The following is a 22,017-nucleotide window of genomic DNA, read 5'->3' on the forward strand; positions in this document are numbered from 1 at the left end:
TTCCTCTTCCTCTGCACCCTCTCTAGTTCCCTCTTCAGGTTACTGAGGTCAGGGTATGTCTCCTCCGTCTGCTGTGATTGTATCATGGAGGGTGGTTTACTCGTGGACTGGCCCGCAGATCTTGCCGGTGGTCTGGTCGGTAATGGGAACTCTCCCGCGCCGTACTCAGTGTTATTGTTCAAGCCAGGATTTCTCGCCAAGTTTAATCCTCTCACACCCCCATCCACATTCCAGGACAACCACCTGGTCTGTTCTTGATTGGATATACCATCTGTTGTGTAACCAACCATCAAGACAGCTTCTGTCGCGGACTCCCTGCATTCACCTTGCGCCTCGAACTGCAGAATGGCGTTTAACATCACTGCCATCCTCTCATCCACTTGAGTGTAGTCTAGATCCCTCAAGCGTCTGTACAGTTCATCGAGCGTAGGTCTCTTGAGTGCAGCAAGCGTGGATTTCCAAAAGTGATCTGCAATTTTCACGACTTCTAGATGATCTTGCGTCCCAACCAACTTGAGTATTACCTTACCAACCAACTTGAGTTTTACCTTACCAACCAACTTGAGAACTCAAGAAATATCTCCTTTTGAATGTTGCTGATCGTAAATTTTGTTCAAGACTTTCTTTTTCTTCAAGTGAGTGCGGCTAGGTCGTCAACTCAATTTAACAAATCAATCTGAAAATAAAATACATTTTTAGACCAATTTGTTTCATTCGTAACCTAAACCCCCCCATTATTGTGTTTAAAACATTATTTTTTCGTCATCTCACTAAAATACTTCAACTTAGAGTTTTAAGAGCATGCAGATTCATTTCATGTTTTAGCACCGTCAACTCTCTGAAATTTGATTGTCATGCCAATTGCATTAAAATCCATTTACCTGCTTCGTGCCCCAGTATACCTAAATTGAGACTCCCTTATACCTAACTTGAGATTCCCATGTACCCAACTCAGGCGATACTCAAGTAGTACTTCTTGTGTAGATGCACCATTATTTCCGTTTCTGCGAAGACCACATGTAGGATAGCCTACAGTTCCCTTGGGCTCAACTTGCCCCTGTTCGGGTCATAGACCGGCATCGAGACCTCCATTATTCTTCTTTCGACTATGAAGTCTCGCAGCCTTGTTAGTGCCAGCATCACGTGCTCAGGGTCTATTGTGTTCCTTTCATTGACCCTCGTTACCAGAAAGCACAAGTACTTCCCCGGAACTTGTGAAACTGATGGGGGAAGCGCAGCCATTCCTCCCAACCGCGGTCTCTTCTTGAATAGAAACTCCACGTTCTGATACTCTCTCTTAAAGTCGGCCTCTAGTCTTGATTTGAAGCTCATGTCCGCCGTTATACAGATCGCGCTGGTCCTGTCTGACAGAGCGAAGTCGCTGTCCGTAATCAGGATGTTCTCTGAATATTCATTTGGAATTTCTAATTTTGTTTTGAAATTCCTCCCTATGTTAGGCTCAGCCTCCTCCTCATCCAGGTCCAGCCCGCTCGTTTCTCTCACTTCTCTGGGTTTCTTTATCATCAAATTTTCGGTGTGGGTAAGTCCTACCCCCACTCCCCGGACAAAAAAGTTTATCGACGTCCCCGTCGATGATGCTGGGTCTAGATTATCTGGTGGTATTTTGAGCGGCCTGTCGGTTGCCGTCCAACCGAAGAGGGTATCTTTCGTTTTCACGTGTTTTTCCGCCGACATGTCGACTGGCTGGATGCTTTGCTCCTACTCACTCTTACTCTTGAGGTCGCTCATCAACTCTAGTATCCTCAAATTTGTGTTTTCCCTCTTTTCTATCTCGCTCTGTTCCAGATCTTTCTCTTGTTCTGGTGTGGAGTAGTCTTCCTGCGGGTAGTGTTCACTGTCGTTGGTGATCTGTCATTCATCGTCGGCTGCCAGTTCGCCCACACTCAGTAGCTCTTCGCATAATTTATCAGGCTGTATCTTATCAATCAAGAAGTCATCTCCGTAACTATTGTACCTCATGCCTGTCCGTTTGCGATTGCCACTCCTGGTTCCCGCTGGTATCGGCAAGCCTGGTTCTGTACAATTCGGCACCTCGTCCTGCTCTGGATCGTTCCAGTCTTCTTCCACAAAGGATTCCGCCTCTGAGTCCGCTTCTATCTTTTCATTATCGCCCAAACTCAAGTCCTCATTGCCATCATTTTTCTCTCTGGTGCCCTTTTCGTTCACCTCGCATGCTGGCTCCACCAATAGGTACTTGAGTCCCTCCATATTCTGCGGTACGCACCAGTCTTCTGGGGATGGGACGTGAGGTTTCAGGTTTTCATAATGCGCTGCTCGCCCGTACTCAAACGGTAGAACCGTCCTTGCTGGTGTACTTCCGTTATCATGAACGGTCCTCTCCATTTCTTAAGTAGTTGCTTTGTCCCTTTTGGAGGTATAACATTCTGAAAGACCCAGACGTATTGGCCCACTGCATATGGTTTCGCTTGCAGTATTTTTTCATCGTATTTCTTCCGCTGTCTCATTTGTGCTTGCGCTGTGTTCCTCCTGCAGAGCTCGTTTAGTTCCTGTTGTCTCTTAACCGCTTCTTTCACATAAGCTTGAGGCGATGTCTTTTTCTCTTCGTATTGTGGGTAAAAGAATGTTAGAGGCATTGCTCTTTCCCTGCCCGTCAACATCATGAAGGGTCTGATTCCTGTTGTTGAGTGTTGCGTACTGTTGTATGCCCCTACCACTTGCGGCAGATTCTTATCCCAGTCTGTCATGTACCTTGAGCAGTGTACTCTTAGCATGTTCACCAACGTTCTATTTTGTCTGTCCACTAACCCGTTGGTGTGGGGATGGTAGGTAGTTGAGTGTGCTTGAGCAATGTGTGACCTCTTCATCAATTCTTTCGTCAGGTCCCCCACGAAGGCTTTTCCGTTGTCCGACTGAAATGTCATGGGACAACCATACCGTCATCTTCCTTGGGTCTCTCACCTGTAGACATGCCAGTAATGCATTCACCCATCTCTCGCAAGCTTTCCTTAATCCTGGCCAATCAAACTTATGTAATATTCTTTATTGAAACTTGTCTATCCCCTGGTGCCCCATTTGATCATGCGATCTGAATAACACTTCCGTCTGGTACAACTGTGGCAGTATGGTGAGGTTATGCTTGTGTGAAATCTTCTCCTCGTCTTTTCTCTTGCATGCTACCACCCCATCAGCTGTATGATAGAGTAAATCTTTTCTCTCTTTGTAGAACTGGCTCAAGATCTTTTAGCTGTCTTCTTCCAGGTCCCCCCTCTCTTTGGTCCCCGTCCGGATCCACTTGGAAAGGTTATTTACCATCTTGTCATCCTTTTGGGCCCGTATTATCTCGCCTTGAAGTGTTCTTTTTGCGCCATCATCTGACCATTCATTTCTGCAGGACTGTGGAAGTCATCTTTCAGCTTTACACAAACTATCCTCCTCAAGATCTTTCTGTCATCTTCTGGCACCAGGTTTGTTCTGACATTTGAGTTGCACGATGGCTCCCTGAACGGTTTCCTCGATACTGCAATTTTTTCAAGTTCTTCAACCACTCGCACTTCCTGCTGATTCAAGTTGTACGTTCCTGAGGAGGGATCCTTATGTAGTTCTCTGTCGCGGTGCCTTATCTTCTCTTCCACCAGTATCATGCATAGACTAATTTGGTCATCGCTGCTCTTCTCTGAGTCTTCATTCCATTCTTCACTCTCCCCGGACAATTTTTCTTCTTCAGCATCTTCCTCCGCTGTTGGCCACTCCCCAGACTCTTGACCTAGTCCAAGGAGTTCAGCTTCATCCTTGAATGCCACTTTTTTCTTCCTAACCCGAGTCCGCTCAAGTATAACTTCAGAGATTTTATCAACCAATGACTGCACGACTTCTCTCTCACCAGATTCTTTTTCTTTCATGGAGTCCTCGCCACTATCCGCTTCCTTCCTTCTCAGTATCGTAACTTCTGGTTCCTCTTTGTCCTTCTCTTTGATCACGGGCTTATCGTCCGCCAGTTTCTCGAGTAATCACCTCAAGTCTTCATCTATCACTGCTCTTCCCGTCTCTACTTGGTTCAGGTAATAGCCTTTCGCCTTGAGTGTCTCCCTCACAATTTTCAACTTGAGTATTATCTCCATCGGCATCCCTTGGGTTTTGTTTCAAGATTGTTTTCTCGGGAGGCTCCTTCGCTAATTCGGGGTGATCTTCTATCGGTTTGCCTGACTTGTCAAGCCATCTCTTGAGTGGAAGACTATCATACGTTTCCTTATCCATGAAGGAAAAACCATCTTTGATTTCGGGTATATCTGCCTCTCTTTGTTCTTGCCTCTCGTAGAACCCCGTCTTCTTACTCAAGCTATCGGCATTTTGATGTTTGTCTCTTGTCCTATGCTCAATTCTCATGTTGCATCCGTCCAGGCGAACTATCCACCTTCCAATGTATCTCTGGTCCATTGAGTAGGTTTTCAGCCAGCTGAGTGCCCTGTTGTCGACTCGCAGCTTGAATGGATCGCTGCCTAGGTATCCTCTATCTTTTTCGACAAAGGTAACCACCGCGAAGATCTCTGGTTTTGGCGCTCCGTACTTCATTTCCGTATCACTCAAGACTTTACTCCCGTACGCTATTGGTCTTAAGACTGTCTTCCCGTTCCATTCCTGTTCTTGATGGAGAATGACAGAAATCGCGACTACCGACGCATCCGTGTCTAGCACGTACATTCTTTTTTCCGTTGGCATCCCTAGCACCGGTGCCTCGCACAAAACTCCTTCTTTATTCTCTGGAATGATTCTTCCGCCGCGTTGTTGCACGTGAACTTCTTGCTTTTGTGCATCATTAGTTGTTGCATCGGGTATACTTTGTCCGCGTAGCCCTTGATGAACTCCCTGTAATAGTTCGCAAAACCCAGGAAGCTCATCAATTGATGTTCCGTCTTTGGCGATTTCTAAGTCAGAACCGCTTCTACTGCATCTCGGTGTGGTCTGATGCCATGCCTGTTCACCATCCTTCCCAAGTATTTGATCGATTCCTTGAGTATCTCGCACTTTGACGGTTTGCACTTTAGTCCTGATCTCTTCATGCATGCAAACACCTCGTCTAGTCGCTCGATGTGGTCCTCCAGTGTAGGCGTCGCACTTACCACGTCATCCACGTAGCACATTACCAGGTTGCCGTATTTCTTTGTCACACCTATCTATGCGTGTACCATCAACCGTTAAAATGTAGCCGTGGCATTGCAAAGACCAAACGGCATCCGTTTCCATTGAAACATCCCCAGCTCGCAGGCGAATCCCGTTTTGTCCCTGACCTGCTTCCTCAGTGGGACCTGCCAGAAAGCCAATCCTAAATCAAGAATCGTAAAACATTTTGCATCACCTAACTTTGAGAGGCTCTCATCAATTCTAGGTATGGGATAGGCATCCTTCACCGTGACGGAGTTCAGATACCGAAAGTCACAACACAACCTCAATTGGTCGGCCTTTCTTTTTGGCCATCACTACTCCACACGTCCACGGTGATTTGGATGGTTCTAATTTTGGTTCTAAAATTTTGCATCACCTAACCTCGTTCTCTCGTACCCTTTGCTCTTGCTGGTACTCTGCCTTTAACATGTCAAGGTCACGCCGCGCCTGATCCCTCTCGAGGATCGCTTGATCTTTTTCCAGATTCGCTTGATCCCTCTCGAGTTTCGCGCTATCCCGGTCAAGATTCGCTTTATTCCTCTTCCTCTGCACCCTCTCTAGTTCCCTCTTCAGGTTACTGTTCAATTGTGTTATTGTTCAATCCAGGATTTCTCGCCAAGTTGAATCCTCTCACACCCCCATCCACATTCCAGGACAACCACCTGGTCTGTTCTTGATTGGATATACCATCTGTTGTGTAACCAACCATCAAGACGGCTTCTGTCGCGGACTCCCTGCATTCAGCTTGCGCCTCGAACTGCAGAATGGCGTTTAACATCACTGCCATCCTCTCATCCACTTGGGTGTAGTCTAGATCCCTCAAGCGTCTGTGCAGTTCATTGAGCGTAGGTCTCTTGAGTGCAGCAAGCGTGGATTTCCAAAAGTGATCTGCAATTTTCACGACTTCTAGATGATCTTGCGTACCAACCAACTTGAGTATTACCTTAACAACCATTTTTAGTTTTACCTTACCAACCAACTTGAAAACTCAAGAAATATCTCCTTTTGAATGTTGGTGATCTTAAACTTTGTACAAGACTTTCTTTTTCTTCAAGTGAGTGCGGCTAGGTCGTCAACTCAATTTAACAACTCAATCTGAAAATAAAATACATTTTTAGACCAATTTGTTTCATTCGTAACCTAAACCCCCCCCCATTATTGTGTTTAAAACATTATTTTTTCGTCATCTCACTCAAATACTTCAACTTGGAGTTTTAAGAGCATGCAGATTCATTTCATGTTTTAGCACCGTCAACTCTCTGAAATTTGATTGTCATGCCAATTGCGTTAAAATCCATTTACCTGCTTCGTGCCCCAGTATACCTAAATTGAGAATCCCTTATACCTAACTTAGATTCCCATGTACCCAACTCAGGCGATACTCAAGTAGTACTTCTTGTGTAGATGCACCATTATTTCCGTTTCTGCGAAGACCACATGTAGGATAGCCTACAGTTCCCTTGGGCTCAACTTGCCCCTGTTCGGGTCATAGACCGGCATCGAGACCTCCATTATTCTTCTTTCGACTATGAAGTCTCGCAGCCTTGTTAGTGCCAGCATCACGTGCTCAGGGTCTATTGTGTTCCTTTCATTGACCGTCGTTACCAGAAAGCACAAGTACTTCCCCGGAACTTGTGAAACTGATGGGGGAAGCGCAGCTATTCCTCCCAACCGCGGTCTCTGCCTGAATAGAAACTCCACGTTCTGATACTCTCTCTTGAAGTCGGCCTCTAGTCTTGATTTGAAGCTCATGTCCGCCGTTATACAGATCGCGCTGGTCCTGTCTGACAGAGCGAAGTCGCTGTCCGTAATCAGGATGTTCTCTGAATATTCTTTTGGAATTTCTAATTTTGTTTTGAAATTCCTCCCTATGTTAGGCTCAGCCTCCTCCTCATCCAGGTCCAGCCCGCTCGTTTCTCTCACTTCTCTGGGTTTCTTTATCATCAAATTTTCGGTGTGGGTAAGTCCTACCCCCACTCCCCGGACAAAAAAAATTATCGACGTCCCCGTCGATGATGCTGGGTCTAGATTATCTGGTGGTATTTCGAGCGGCCTGTCGGTTGCCGTCCAACCGAAGAGGGTATCTTTCGTTTTCACGTGTTTTTCCGCCGACATGTCGACTGGCTGGATGCTTTGCTCCTACTCACTCTTACTCTTGAGGTCGCTCATCAACTCTAGTATCCTCAAATTTGTGTTTTCCCTCTTTTCTACCTCGCTCTGTTCCAGATCTTTCTCTTGTTCTGGTGTGGAGTAGTCTTCCTGCGGGTCATGTTCACTGTCGTTGGTGATCTGTCATTCATCGTCGGCTGTCAGTTCGCCCACACTCAGTAGCTCTTCGCATAATTTATCAGGCTGTATCTTATCAATCAAGAAGTCATCTCCGTTATCATGAACGGTCCTGAATGGTGCACTTCCGTTATCATGAACGGTCCTCTCCATTTCTTAATTAGTTGCTTTGTCCCTTTTGGAGGTATAACATTCTGAAAGACCCAGACGTATTGACCCACTGCATATGGTTTCGCTTGCAGTATTATTTTATCGTATTTCTTCCGCTGTCTCATTTGTGCTTGCGCTGTGTTCCTCCTGCAGGGCTCGTTTAGTTCCTGTTGTCTCTTAACCGCTTCTTTCACATAAGCTTGAGGCGATGTCTTTTTTTCTTCGTATTCTGGGTAAAAGAATGTTAGAGGCATTGCTCTTTCCCTGCCCGTCAACATCATGAAAGGACTGATTCCTGTTGTTGAGTGTTGCGTACTGTTGTATGCCCCTACCACTTGCGGCAGATTTTTATCCCAGTCTGTCATGTACCTTGAGCAGTATACTCTTAGCATGTTCACCAACGTTCTATTTTGTCTGTCCACTAACCCGTTGGTGTGGGGATGGTAGGTAGTTGAGTGTGCTTGAGCAATGTGTGACCTCTTCATCAATTCTTTCGTCAGGTCCCCCACGAAGGCTTTTCCGTTGTCCGACTGAAATGTCATGGGACAACCATACCGTCATCTTCCTTGGGTCTTTCACATGTAGACATGCCAGTCATGCATTCACCCATCTCTCGCAAGCTTTCCTTAATCCTGGCCAATCAAACTTATGTAATATTCTTTATTGAAACTTGTCTATCCCCTGGTGCCCCATTTGATCATGCGATCTGAATAACACTTCCGTCTGGTACAACTGTGGCAGTATGGTGAGGTTATGCTTGTGTGAAATCTTCTCCTCGTCTTTTCTCTTGCATGCTACCACCCCATCAGCTGTATGATAGAGTAAATCTTTTCTCTCTTTGTAGAACTGGCTCAAGATCTTTTAGCTGTCTTCTTCCAGGTCCCCCCTCTCTTTGGTCCCCGTCCGGATCCACTTGGAGAAGTTATTTACCATCTTGTCATTCTTTTGGGCCCGTATTAGGTCCGACAGCCTATATCTCGCCTTGAAGTGTTCTTTTTGCGCCATCATCTGACCATTCATTTCTGCAGGACTGTGGAAGTCATCTTTCAGCTTTACACAAACTATCCTCCTCAAGATCTTTCTGTCATCTTCTGGCACCAGGTTTGTTCTGACATTTGAGTTGCACGATGGCTCCCTGAACGGTTTCCTCGATACTGCAATTTTTTCAAGTTCTTCAACCCCTCGCACTTCCTGCTGATTCAAGTTGTATGTTCCTGAGGAGGGATCCGTCTGTTGTTCTCTGTCGCGGTGCCTCATCTTCTCTTCCGCATAGACTACTTTGGTCATCGCTGCTCTTCTCTGAGTCTTCATTCCATTCTTCACTCTCCCCGGACAATTTTTCTTCTTCAGCATCTTCCTCCGCTGTTGGCCACTCCCCAGACTCTTGACCTAGTCCAAGGTGTTCAGCTTCATCCTTGAATGCCACTTTTTTCTTCCTAACCCGAGTCCGCTCAAGTATAACTTCAGAGATTTTATCATTCAATGACTGCACGACTTCTCTCTCACCAGATTCTTTTTCTTTCATGGAGTCCTCGCCACTATCCGCTTCCTTCCTTCTCAGTATCGTAACTTCTGGTTCCTCTTTGTCCTTCTCTTTGATCACGGGCTTATCGTCCGCCAGTTTCTCGAGTAATCACCTCAAGTCTTCATCTATCACTGCTCTTCCCGTCTCTACTTGGTTCAGGTAATAGCCTTTCGCCTTGAGTGTCTCCCTAACAATTTTCAACTTGAGTATTATCTCCATCGGCATCCCTTGGGTTTTGTTTCAAGATTGTTTTCTCGGGAGGCTCCTTTGGTAATTCGGGGTGATCTTCTATCGGTTTGCCTGACTTGTCAAGCCATCTCGTGAGTGGAAGACTATCAAACGTTTCCTTATCCATGAAGGAAAAACCATCTTTGATTTCGGGTCTATCTGCCTCTCTTTGTTCTTGCCTCTCGTAGAACCCCGTCTTCTTATTCAAGCTATCGGCATTTTGATGTTTATCTCTTGTCCTATGCTCAATTATCATGTTGCATCCGTCCAGGCAAACTATCCACCTTCCAATGTAGCTCTGGTCCGTTGAGTAGGTTTTCAGCCAGCTGAGTGCCCTGTTCTCGACTCGCAGCTTGAATGGCTCGCTGCCTAGGTATCCTCTATATTTTTCGACAAAGGTAACCACCGCGAAGATCTCTGGTTTTGGCGCTCCGTACTTCATTTCCGTATCACTCAAGACTTTACTCCCGTACGCTATTGGTCTTAAGACTGTCTTCCCGTTCCATTCCTGTTCTTGATGGAGAATGCCAGAAATCGCGACTACCGACGCATCCGTGTCTAGCACGTACATTCTTTTTTCCGTTGGCATCCCTAGCACCGGTGCCTCGCACAAAACTCCTTCTTTATTCTCTGGAATGATTCTTCCGCCGCGTTGTTGCACGTGAACTTCTTGCTTTTGTGCATCATTAGTTGTTGCATCGGGTATATTTTGTCCGCGTAGCCCTTGATGAACTCCCTGTAATAGTTCGCAAAACCCAGGAAGCTCATCAATTGATGTTCCGTCTTTGGCGATTTTCAAGTCAGAACCGCTTCTACTGCATCTGGGTGTGGTCTGATGCCATGCCTGTCCACCATCCTTCCCAAGTATTTGATCGAGTCCTTGAGTATCTCGCACTTTGACGGTTTGCACTTTAGTCCTGATCTCTTCATGCATGCAAACACCTCGTCTAGTCGCTCGATGTGGTCCTCCAGTGTAGGCGTCGCAATTACCACGTCATCCACGTAGCACATTACCAGGTTGCCGTATTTCTTTGTCACACCTATCAATGCGTGTACCATCAACCGTTGAAATGTAGCCGTGGCATTGCAAAGACCAAACGGCATCCGTTTCCATTGAAACATCCCCAGCTCGCAGGCGAACCCCGTTTTGTCCCTGACCTGCTTCCTCAGTGGGACCTGCCAGAAAGCCGATCCTAAATCAAGAATCGTAAAAAATTTTGCATCACCTAACTTCGAGAGGCTCTCATCAATTCTAGGTATGGGATAGGCCGAAAGTTCTAGGTATGAGTTCAGATACCGAAAGTCACAACACAACCTCAATTGGTCGCCTTTCTTTTTGGCCATCACTACTCCAGACGTCCACGGTGATTTGGATGGCTCTATCATATCATACTCTAGTAAGGTCTCTATTTCTTTTGTACATGCATCCCATTTGTGCGGGGTCATGCGCCTCGCCCCCTTCCTGTGCGGTACCGCAGACTTCTCAAGCTCTATTTCATGTTCAACGAAATTACAACATCCAATGTTTGCCTTATGTTTCGAAAAAACATCCTCATTTCGCTCCAGTACATCCTTGATGGCTTCGAGCTGTTCGTCCGTTATCTTGCCCCTTAAATGCTCTATCTCCGATAGAACTGGTTTATCCCTCTGCATTTCATCTAGTGTTGGTCTTTCCGGAAAATTCGAATAGCTCGAAAGTCTATCGTCTGTCCCTGACTTAAGTGATTTTACAAGACCTGATGAACCTTTTATTTCCTTCAATCGTTTCAAGATACAAATTTTGTCCGTATGATTGGGACAATCAATAACTTCATTCTGTTGTGGATTTTCAGTCATCTCATATCGAGTTTTCACGGGTAAAGCAAATAACAGCTTCCTTCCCCTTTGTATCGTGATGGGTATATCAAGAGTATTCAACAAGACACTGACGCAGAGGCCGCTCTTGGTTATCGAGAAGGATCTTCCTAAAACAGCAGCACTTTGACTATTAGGATTTGGGACTATGCATTCTTGCTTGTTATCACTTATTTCATTATAGTTTTTCATTCGCAAGCTTACAATTGCCGCTTCGTTCGCTTTCAGCCTCACCCTCCTACTCAAGCGTACCGGTGCTTTTTTTTCATTCGTTATTATTAAATTTACCGGTTTAATTGCGTACCTCCTATCTGAACATAGCATTGTTTAAATCAATCGTTACATCGAAGTTCCTTATGAAGTCTCTGCCTAAAATGAATTGGTCAGACTCATCTAGGTTTTCTACCACGAGAAAGCTCATCCACAGGTTGCGTTCCTCCAGGTTTAGGGATTTTATTGGTCTGCCTAGCACCCGCAGCGCTCCTTTGTTTGCAGCTGACAGCCGTATTCTCGAGTCTATCAAATCATCCTTGTTGAAACCCATTCGCTCCCGAGTTTCAATTGGTGTAACACTCAAGACTGCTCCCGTATCAAGTAATCCGCGTAACTGAGTCTTCTTGCCACTTAGGTCAAGCACGTAACATGGCGCAGCGTCCAATCGATCTCACTTTCAGTTCTTCTTTGTCCACGTAGATCTGTCCGGCTAGGTCTTCATCGCATGTTATCATGGTTTTCGTGTAGATGTTTATCCCGTCTATGTTTAACATCACCTCATGCGGACCATAAGCCTCCGTAATTCTGTTCTCGACGCGGACTGACTTGCTGCCACCTCTTCTTAGTAGTGCCCTCAGGGCTCTAGAAGTTGTCTGCGGACTTATTGCACTTGAGTAGTCTGCGTACACATCAATGTGCATTATTGTCTGATCGCTGGTTTCGCTTAGATTCCTCGTTACTTCATGACCGCCCACTGTGATTATTGACATTATCCTGGCTCCAATCTTCGTTATGCCGAATGGCTTTCCCGTCACCATTTTCAGAGTGTTGCAATTTCCACTCTTTGTCGCTCCCACTTTGTCTTCTTGCTTTGACACTAACCCACTTAACGTCTCGTTCAACTTCTGCCTTTCGATCTCCTGTTTCAATCGTTGCTCGACTTCCTTCGTGGCTAGGTCTTGTTTCACTTTGTTGATGGTCTCTGCAGCTGCTCTCTCATGATTTATCTCCAGAGAATTCATGGCCTTGGCCTCCATGGCACTGCTGACTTGCGTTACAGCCTTCATCGTCTTGGTCGGTAATTCCGCACTCGGTGCCTCCGAATTTTTTGTTTCAAACTCAGTTTGTCTGTTTCACTGGTTCTACACCGCCGTTGACGCCAAATTGTGCTTGGGGTGTCTCTGGTTCTTGACTGCTTCCCAAAACAATGGACAGTCCATCCTGAAGTGCCCCTCTTGATTGCAGAAGAAGCATCTCGCACCTATTTTGATTATCAAGCCACTATAGAACTCGTGTTCTTCCATCTTGCTCATATCTTCCTCATCCGTTGCATATCCTAGACTCTTCATGCCCTGCTTGTACGTCGTGCAATCCGCCACGTGATGATCCGCTGATACGCAATTTGCACATGATCTACGTTTGTCCATGTCATCTCTAGGCTTGTACCATGACGACCTTTGTGGTTGACGCCCCCTTGCATATTCCTGTTCTCTGAGTACGAGTATTTCTTCGGCTTCATCAGCATGTACTCCCTTGACTTTTGTCTCATCTCTTCTGGAGTCGGTGCATTATCTTTCGACAGTGTACAGTACGTTGCCAACCTTGTTCTCAAGTCGTCACTTTTTCCCCATCGATGAACTTCGAGGCGATGCTAAAGTTCCTTCTGTTTGTTGACTCTTCAGGATCAATCCTTCGTCTCAAGCTCTCAAGATCATCCAGGAACCGATCAATTGATTCATCTTCCCTTTGCCTTTTCAAATCTCATCATCGCTTGGTGACCCTTCATGTTGACCCGAATCGATTCAACAATATCTCGAAGATCTTGTCCGCAGTGTCGCGTTCCTCTTCCTTCTTCGCAACTACACATTTGTCATACCGTTGCTTCATTTCTTGCATGTCTTTTTTGATGTTCTTCTCTCGGTCTTTGTCAGTGGCCTCTACCTTGTCTGATATCTGCTGAAGCTTTTCCTCCGTCGCCCTTGCCAGGCTAAAACAGTTATCCAGGTACTCGTTTTTGTTGAATCTTATTTCCTTCTTTATCACTTCTCGATCCTCGTTGCTGCACTTTAGTTTTTTGTCGATCTGATCTAACTTCGCCATTAAATTGCCCAGCTCAAGAGGAGTTGCTGTTTCATGGTCAGCTAAAGCCCCATGACTAGCTGTTGCCCAATGTTTGACCTAATCATCGTCTTGGTTGGCCTCTGTTGTTATCGTGGAAACTGTTCCAAATGTTTTGCCTTTCTCGGCCTTCGGTTCTTCCTCCACCATGTCTCTTGATTTCATTCCGATCATCATTGCGAACCTCTCTGTGAATGACGTTCTTTTCGTTTGAGACTCGTCCTTTAAGGTTTCTGGCGTGTTGCCCGTCGTGTCCTCCACAGTGTCTATCGGCGAGAATTCCATACTCTTTTGCTTTTGTTCTTCTGCATTCGGCATCGGTGTCGACTCCGTTGTCTTCTTCTCCACCTCATCAACACTCTGATCTGGTGTCTCAAGATCAATTTCTATAGCAGATTCCGTTCGTCCCTCCTCGGCGCTCACTTTCGTCTTGTTCTCTTTTGCGCTTCGTGTGTTGACCATGCTCACTGAGAAGTTCTTTCTTGTTACTCTTGGGTCAAACGGTGTTACCTTTCGTTGCGACGAGTTATGATTCGTCTTTGACTCTATAACTCTTCTTTCTGCTATCGGTACTCTACTCCGCCTCATGATTTTTATTTACAATTGCCTCTATTTACAATATCATTATTTACAAAATTCTATAATAAGGATAAAAATTCTAAAAAAAAACACGTTCCTATTTCATTTCCCTTACAGAATAAAAAAAACTTTCAATTCGTGATCTTAATAGAACGGATCTTTCGCGATGTAATCGTTCGGACCGGTCCTTTTGCTTTTAAATGAGCATTGAGCTATTGCGCACTGTCCCAAAAACTTTTAGTACCTTCACATAACTTTTTTGTACCGTCCCAAGACTTCCTGGTACTGTCCCAAGACTTCTATGTACTGTCGCAAGATTCTCTCGTGCTGTCCCAAGACTTCTCTGAACTGTCCCAAGACTTTCTCGTGCTGTCCCAAGACTCTTAGGTTTTGTCCCAAGACTTCTCGTAATTGTCCCAAGACTACTGTCCCCAGACTACACTGTCCCAAGACTCTCCGGTACTGTCCCAGGACTTCTTGGTACTGTCCCAAGACTACTCGGTACTGTCCCAGGACTTCTTGGTACTGTCCCAAGAATACTGTTCCAAGACTGTACTGTCCCAAGACTACTGTCCCAAGACTTCTGGTAATTGTCCCAAGACTACTAACCCAGTTTACACTGTCCCAAGACTCTCCAGTACTGTCCCAGGACTTCTTGGTACTGTCCCAAGACTACTCGGTACTGTCCCAGGACTTCTTGGTACTGTCCCAAGAATACTGTTCCAAGACTGTACTGTCCCAAGACTACTGTCCCAAGACTGCACCGTTCCAAGGCTGCACTGTCCCAAGACCACTGTCCCAAGACTGCACTGTCCCAAGACTACTGTCCCAAGACTGCACTGTCCCAAGACTGCACTGTCCCAAGACCACTGTCCCAAGATTGCACTGTCCCAATACTACTGTCCCAAGACTGTAGTGTCCCAAGACTGTACTGTCCCAAGACCACCGTCCCAAGCCTGCACTGTCCCAAGACTACTGTCCCAAGACTGTACTGTCCCAAGACAGCACTGTCCCAAGACCACTGTCCCAAGACTGCACTGTCCCAAGAATGCGCTGTCCCAAGACTGCTGTCCCAAGACTACTGTCCCAAGACTGTACTGTCCCAAGACTACTATCTCAAGACTACTATCTCAAGACTGTACTGTCCCAAGACTCTGTACTGTCCCAAGGCTTTCTGGTACTGTCCCAAGACCACTGTCCCAAGACTGTACTGTCCCAAGACTGTACTGTCCCAAGACTCTTCGGTACTGTCCCAGGACTTCTCTACCAAGTGTTGGGATAGTGGGAACTCTTCTCTTTCGTTGTCGGGTCTCTTGAACCACTGTACCTGGTACCACAACTTGAGCTCTAGTAAAAAATTTCCCAAGAAAACCCAACCTTACTGGCCAAAAATTTGAATCACTAACTCCCCTGTATTTATCTTCCTTTTAATGTTTTGAAGCAAGTTGAAACCCAACTTGTTCGGGGTGTCTTGTGATCACGTGTTTGTTCAAAACCGATTAAAAATTTTTACCAAAAACGTGAAAATTTAAACAGGGAAAAATAATAAAAACAGAGAGATAAACCCACCTAAAATTCAAAGGTGACTTCTGTCAACCTTTTATTAGAAAAAACGTCTGGTACCTGATTGCCACGCGTTTTCCTCCCCCCTGCTAGCAATCTTATGGGGTATCACAAAAACTGTCTACTTCCGTTCCCCCAACCAATCTGACCAGGGTACCTACCTTAATTCGATCTTAAATTTGGATATCTGCATCTTATAATCAACGCGTGTAAGATTCTAATGTAACTAAATCGACGATGTCGATCAATTAGTTACTCTAATGTGTCCCCCCTTTTTACAATTTTCAACCGCCAACCTCTAACCTGACCAGCCCCTCTTCTAACCTCCCCCCTCTTTAGCCCCCCTCTTAAGCCGAAAATTACCTTAAGCGCCGGGTGCTAAACTTCTTGAGAGAAAACCGTAGAACCTGTTTCCAGGCTCTGCTTGAGTAAAAACGTTCCTCAAAACAGAGGGGTTCCGCTTATTCAATTTTACACTTGTCTGCTAGAATGTAATGTGGATTTTAACGATACCCGTTTGACCAACTTGAGAACACCCCCGTCCTCTCTTGTTGTTCTGATTCCGTGCTGGTTGTCTCCTTGACGGGTCCTGCACCTGATCAGCAGCACCACTTTCCCACTTGGCTGGTCACCTGTTCCAGTCAAACCTCCTAATGGTCCAGCTAAGTCCCTGTGAACCACTTTCCTACTCGACTGTTCACCTCTTCCAGTTAAGTCTCCTAGTTGTCCAGCTAAGTTGCAAGCTATCGGAAAACCCTTAACAACGCCCCACACTCGGGCACCTTATTAAATTGCTGAATTGATTGAAACGATTGGTCTTATAAAACCAGTGTGGGTATACTATTTAATTATTATAGAGGTTTGATCCAACTAATCTGGTGTCAAAGTCACTGTCATTTTTTTTGTTTTATGGTTTTTTTTTCCTTTTTTTTATTCTTTTTCGGTTTTTGCTTGGCATTTTGTCTTTTGCTCGTTTTTTCGTCCCCCTAGTTACCCCCCTTACTCGGTTAGCTAAGCCTCATTCGGAGAGCGTACCAGGAAGTTTTCTCCAGTTTTCTTAAAAAGCTATCACGGTACAACCGGAAGGCTTACACGTTCCCGCTGAACCGTACCACCGGTACTCTAGTATGGGCATGTAGCCCGGAGCTGTGTCAAGTGGGTTCAACTCCGTATTCATGATGTCGTAAAAACACCCAGGAACGCCATAAAAACACTATGTAACAGTCGCCTACTTAAGTCACATATGACGTTAAAGAAAAATAGGCCCTATAACCATTGGCTCAAGAGTCAGGGACACTATCTCTTGTGTTTTTCTACCTCGAACGATCGGAGCCAACTCGGTTCACTTGGGACATGAGACTAAAAACCCGTTACAGCTTAAAGGCCACTACCAAAATACCCCCCACTCTAGAAAATAAGAACGTCCCCATACTTAGGTCTCAAAATACCCAAAATACGCGAACGCCGTTAAAAACAGGGTCGGAACATTCCGTAAAATTACTTTTTATTAGACAGTGGAACTTCGATCCATTTCAGATGGATCAACCTAAAACTCTCATTACCTCAACATAACAATCAAAAAGGGAAACGGACTTTATCCTCCACGGTCATTATCCTCCAGGCGATATCCTCCACCATTATCCTATCGGATAATTATTGTCATCCGCTTTTTCCTCCATTTTTATCCCCCAATTTTATGAATTTGGATGTTTTCCTCCAATTAGTAAATTCAGTCAAATTATTAGATTATATCCAATATTTGATCATTTCAGACAATAAATGGAACTTCCTGATCATTCCGCGTACGGGCAGCCCAATTATATGGAACAAGTTGACTTCGGAACATCTGGAGGATAAAGTCCGTTTCCCTTGAGAAACCATGAAATTTGCCATGCTCAACAAAAACCAACGAAATCGAAAACTTCAATTACGATTTAATTGATATTATTAATTTTTGTTATTCAATTTCATCGCAGTTTTAATTGTCAGTTAATTTCTCCTGTCTGCTTTGTTTTTTTTTCCGTTTCATTCTTCTCAATAAATACTCGGAGGACTTTATCCGCCATGGAGGATATCGCCTGGAGGATAATTACCGTGGAGGATAAAGTCCTGTACCCATCAAAAAACACACTCAAGAAAACTAATTTGAATACTCACATATCGGCACACTCGAGAATTGGAGTAATTAAATTAACTAGCGACTCTAGCATGATATATTTGAATATAACTTGAGAAGTTTGCTATTAATGAATTCCAATTCAAGGAAATGAGTTTTCACTTGTGAATGTAGTTTTTGATCTGAACCATTGGGAGACTTAGATTGTCTACCTTTCCACCGAAGGTTCACTCTGGTCCAACTGAATTTCGATGTTCTTTTACTTTCGATTATTTTCTGTCTCCTGTCACGAATAAGACAGCTCTACTCTCGTTCGATTAAGTGTCGGAAAGTGCGAACAGCAATTTTTCGCTGCTTAATTTGACCACTTTCCCGCGTTTGTAATTCGGTCGTTCTGATCTTATTTTTCTAATCTTTTCAGATGTCGCGAGAAACTTGAGCATGACATGTCCAATGCGAGTTTTTGAAAAATTCCATTTGACCGCAAAATCATGTTATTCGCATTGCTCAAGGTCAAACTTCCAAATATGACCGACTGGCACATACTCCCCGGACTCAAGATCGATGTCCTCATCGCGTGCTGCCGTCTGCCAGTGAATCCCCAGAATTCTGAGTGTAGCTCAAGATACAGTGCCAGTGGTCATTTACAGAAATTTGCAGCAGACTTAAGCTTATCCACACCCCAAAATTCACAACCATTTAAAATTGTCACACTATCGCTAAAGAGCAATCAAAATCCGCATACACCTGCACCTTTAATTCATGCTTTGCAAGCTAATGATTTAAAATTTCTTTTGTCCCATTCGATCAGGAAATTGTCATGTTATTGTCATGCAATTACGATCAGGAAATTATTCAAAAAAAGTGCCTAACCATTCTCAAATCAAGCAATATTTTTTTCGATGTCTTGACCAAAAACAATGTGAGTGACTTTTTTCAACTGGTCGAGCAAAATAACCACTGGAAAATATGTAAGATTTGAGCGGTTTGAGCGGTTTTTTTAGACAATTACGCTCAAAATCTTGCTTCAAATTGAGCGGTTTTTGAACGGTTTATCTAAAAAAACCGCTCAAAAACTGCGCAAGATTTGAGCGGTTTTTTTAGACAATTACGCTCAAAATCTTGCTTCAAATTGAGCGGTTTGAGAGGTTTTTGAACGGTTTATCTAAAAAAACCGCTCAAAAACTGCGCAAGATTTGAACGGTTTTGAGCGGTTTATCTAAAAAAACCGCGCAAGATTTGAGCGGTTTTTTTAGATAAACCGCTCAAAACCGTTCAAATCTTGCGCGGTTTTTTTAGATAAACAGCTCAAAACCGTTCAAATCTTGCGCGGTTTTTGAGCGGTTTTTTTTTTAGATAAACCGCTCATTTTGAAGCAAGATTTTGAGCGTAATTGTCTAAAAAAAAAACGCTCAAATCTTGCTTCAAATTAGGTGAAAAATCTCGACTCGGGCAGCCGGAACATTCAGGGGTTCGCCCTGATACGAGCAGTATTGTTTTGATTAAAAATTTTTTTGTTCATTTTCCATTAATTGTTTAATAAATTCCAGGTGAAATGAGTCTGAAACTGCTGAGAAATGCATCAGTGCAGCTACAGGCCACACAGTCTGTTGAAGCTCTCGAAAAGAATCTTGCTTTGCTTGATGCTTTCTCTAAAAAGTACAGAAAGAATTTATCTGTTTATGAAGCGATTCTTACGTCCAAACTGTCGCATCCTTCTAGTGATCAAATATGGGGCAATTATTGCAAAATCAAAAAAGACTTGATAAACATCATTGACTTTGGAACTAACGAAGACATACAGAGACATGCGCTGCAGATATGTCTTAACTTTTTATTTGCAGAAATCAAGTTCTGTTCAGCTGCGCCTATTTTTGACACGTTAGTTAAAGATTCGATCGGTAACCTCTTGCGATGTTTATGCCTAGATGGGCCCAAAAAGCTTTCAATTACATTTATTCAATTTTGTAATAAGAAGCCAGACTATATAGTGTTTATAGTAGCTGTCTTTAATTCTAGTGGTTTTACTGAATCTTTTGAGCTGTTGGATACTACCCAGAGAGATCACTTAGTAAAATGCTTGCTGAAATTCAATTTCGAGAGTGCAATTGAATATTGTAAGGCGAGTGAAGATAGTACTTCTTTAAAGAAGTTTCCCTCTAAGTTATCAAAAGTTTGGCTCACTGTTTTGACGTGGCACCTCAGCGTACAGACCAAAACTTTGATTCTTACAAAAATGCGTGATAGAATAATACCCACTTTTGCAGATTGCCGCGACTTAACTGACTTTTTGATTAAAGTTCTCGAAGGTGATTCCAGTAAGCTTAAATTTCTGGCTTTGGAGTGTTTTTACGTTCTAGTTGCCAAATATAATATTGAATATCCTGGCGTTTACGACAAGCTACTTGCAATGTGCTCTGAAGAAAGTTTTCAACTATCCAGCTACACCACAATTTTTCTTGAAATTCTGAAGAAGTTTTTGATGTCAACTAAGTTATCTCTAGAAATTTTGAAGCTATTTACAGTGAGATTAGGTCATATTGTGTGCAAATGTGAGAGTGGAGTTATTATATCTGTATTAAACCTACTACAGGATATTTTATTGCAACACAAGTTAATATCTTCCCAGCATTACGACGGGCAACGCGAAGAGTTCTTGGATGTTTTACTCACTTTAGAAGCGTCAATGCAAATGCATTACAACCCTAAACTAAGAAAAGCAGCTGCAATGTTTTTGAGAAACCTGGATGAAAATGATGTGGAGCAAATGTCCCAAAGTGTAGATGAGCTTATGGAAAAACTTTCGGACAAAGCAATTAACAAATCTGATATTATGTTTAACGCTTTAATTGAATAGTTATTTCTGTCTGTGTTTCTCTAATTTAGAGCGAAGCATACTTAGCCACACGCAAAAACTGATGGAGGTATCAGACGGTTATTTAAGGTTTTAATTCTGAGGTAAAAATGTTTTTATACATTTCTAACTTTGTGTAATTTTACGAGGCCCTTTTTTCAAAAAACCGAAAAAACATCGTTGAAAAGTTTTTTTATAAGAAGTTTCAAATATTGTTTTAATTTTTTTTTGCAGATTTTTTTGAACTGTTTGATTCCCAAAATGGCGCTTAAAACCACAAACGAACTTTACCGGAGTAAAACTTTGGTTTTACGGCTTAAATTAAGCATAAATAAGCTATTGTAAGTCTGAACCTTCTTAGCTCGGAGTTCAAAAATCAAAAATTTCAAACTGGCTTTTCTCGGAAAATTTTTTGGAATTTTTAAACGTCGATCGAATGAGGACTGAAAGGGCTTTAAGATGATATATTGCTCAGCCCAGTGCCATGGTTATGTGTGGTACCTGATTTTGCGTGGAAAACAAATAAAGTAAAAACTAAGTAAAACAAAACTAAAACACCGAATACAAAGTTCCTCCCTATTTGTCAAATGGTCAGATCAATTAATGTTGACGCAATTGTTTCGAATTTTACGAAATCTTTTAGCCTTCTTTCTCTAAATGCCTTAGCTGAAGAAATGAAAAGTGCTTTCAAGACCTCGAAATGGAACAATCCAAAATGGAAAAGACTAAGGCTCAATAGTTTTGACAAAACTCTTGGGCATATCATGGATGTAATTTTTTCTTCGAAACTCTCCTGGACACTATGTTAATTGACGTGCTCAAAGTGCACAATGTTTATTTTTTCTGAAAGTTAACCTTGTCGGTACTCCTGAAACGAACCGCTGTCGGTAAGTCATAAATGAAAGCTAATTGCCTACTCAAACTACATCTTTCTTACAGTGTCATTCGGATCCTGTGTCTGGAGACCCGGTAAAACATACTTATAACTAATTGAAGATTTTCAAAATAAAACTACAAATAGATGCTATCAATTTCAGTTTGGTAGTACAAAGATATAGATAGATTATATTTTCTCAAATTACCTCTGTCTTTTCATCATGACTTGAACAATATTCTTTTGCATGTCGAACTCCATCAGGACTACTATAACATCGACACGCAAGAACTACAATACTTCTGTTGGAGCGCGCAATCTTCATCATAACAATGTTTGATTCATAACATTTCAACTCGGCAAAAGTATGGTGGCGTGCTGTCGGAGTTCTTACAGGGTTGCAAATCTTACCTCAAAGTGTAACTGCTCAATTTTTTTTCGAGTGTCCGAGATATGACGATTTTATGAGTTTGAAAAAAAAATGTTTTTTTTTTAAAATTAAATTTCAAAAAAAT

The 22,017-nt window shown here is 43.4% G+C and overlaps 1 protein-coding gene across 1 annotated transcript; it reads left to right on the plus strand.

Moving 5' to 3' along the window:
* The first annotated feature begins 19,300 nt into the window (after positions 1-19,300).
* On the plus strand, positions 19,301-20,644 carry LOC134854278 (uncharacterized). Its single transcript, XM_063870473.1, has one exon. It carries the CDS (start codon positions 19,330-19,332, stop codon positions 20,629-20,631), a length of 1,302 nt encoding a protein of 433 aa, XP_063726543.1. The 5' UTR covers positions 19,301-19,329; the 3' UTR covers positions 20,632-20,644.
* Positions 20,645-22,017: the final 1,373 nt, after the last annotated feature.

Source organism: Symsagittifera roscoffensis, chromosome 9, assembly GCF_963678635.1.
Source record: "Symsagittifera roscoffensis chromosome 9, txSymRosc1.1, whole genome shotgun sequence".
Lineage (NCBI taxonomy): Eukaryota > Metazoa > Xenacoelomorpha > Acoela > Convolutidae > Symsagittifera > Symsagittifera roscoffensis.

What these genes read in the sequence shown, in the direction of transcription:
- LOC134854278 (XM_063870473.1), top strand. Translation starts at nt 19,330, where the DNA reads ATGAGTCTGAAACTGCTGAGAAATGCATCAGTGCAGCTACAGGCCACA.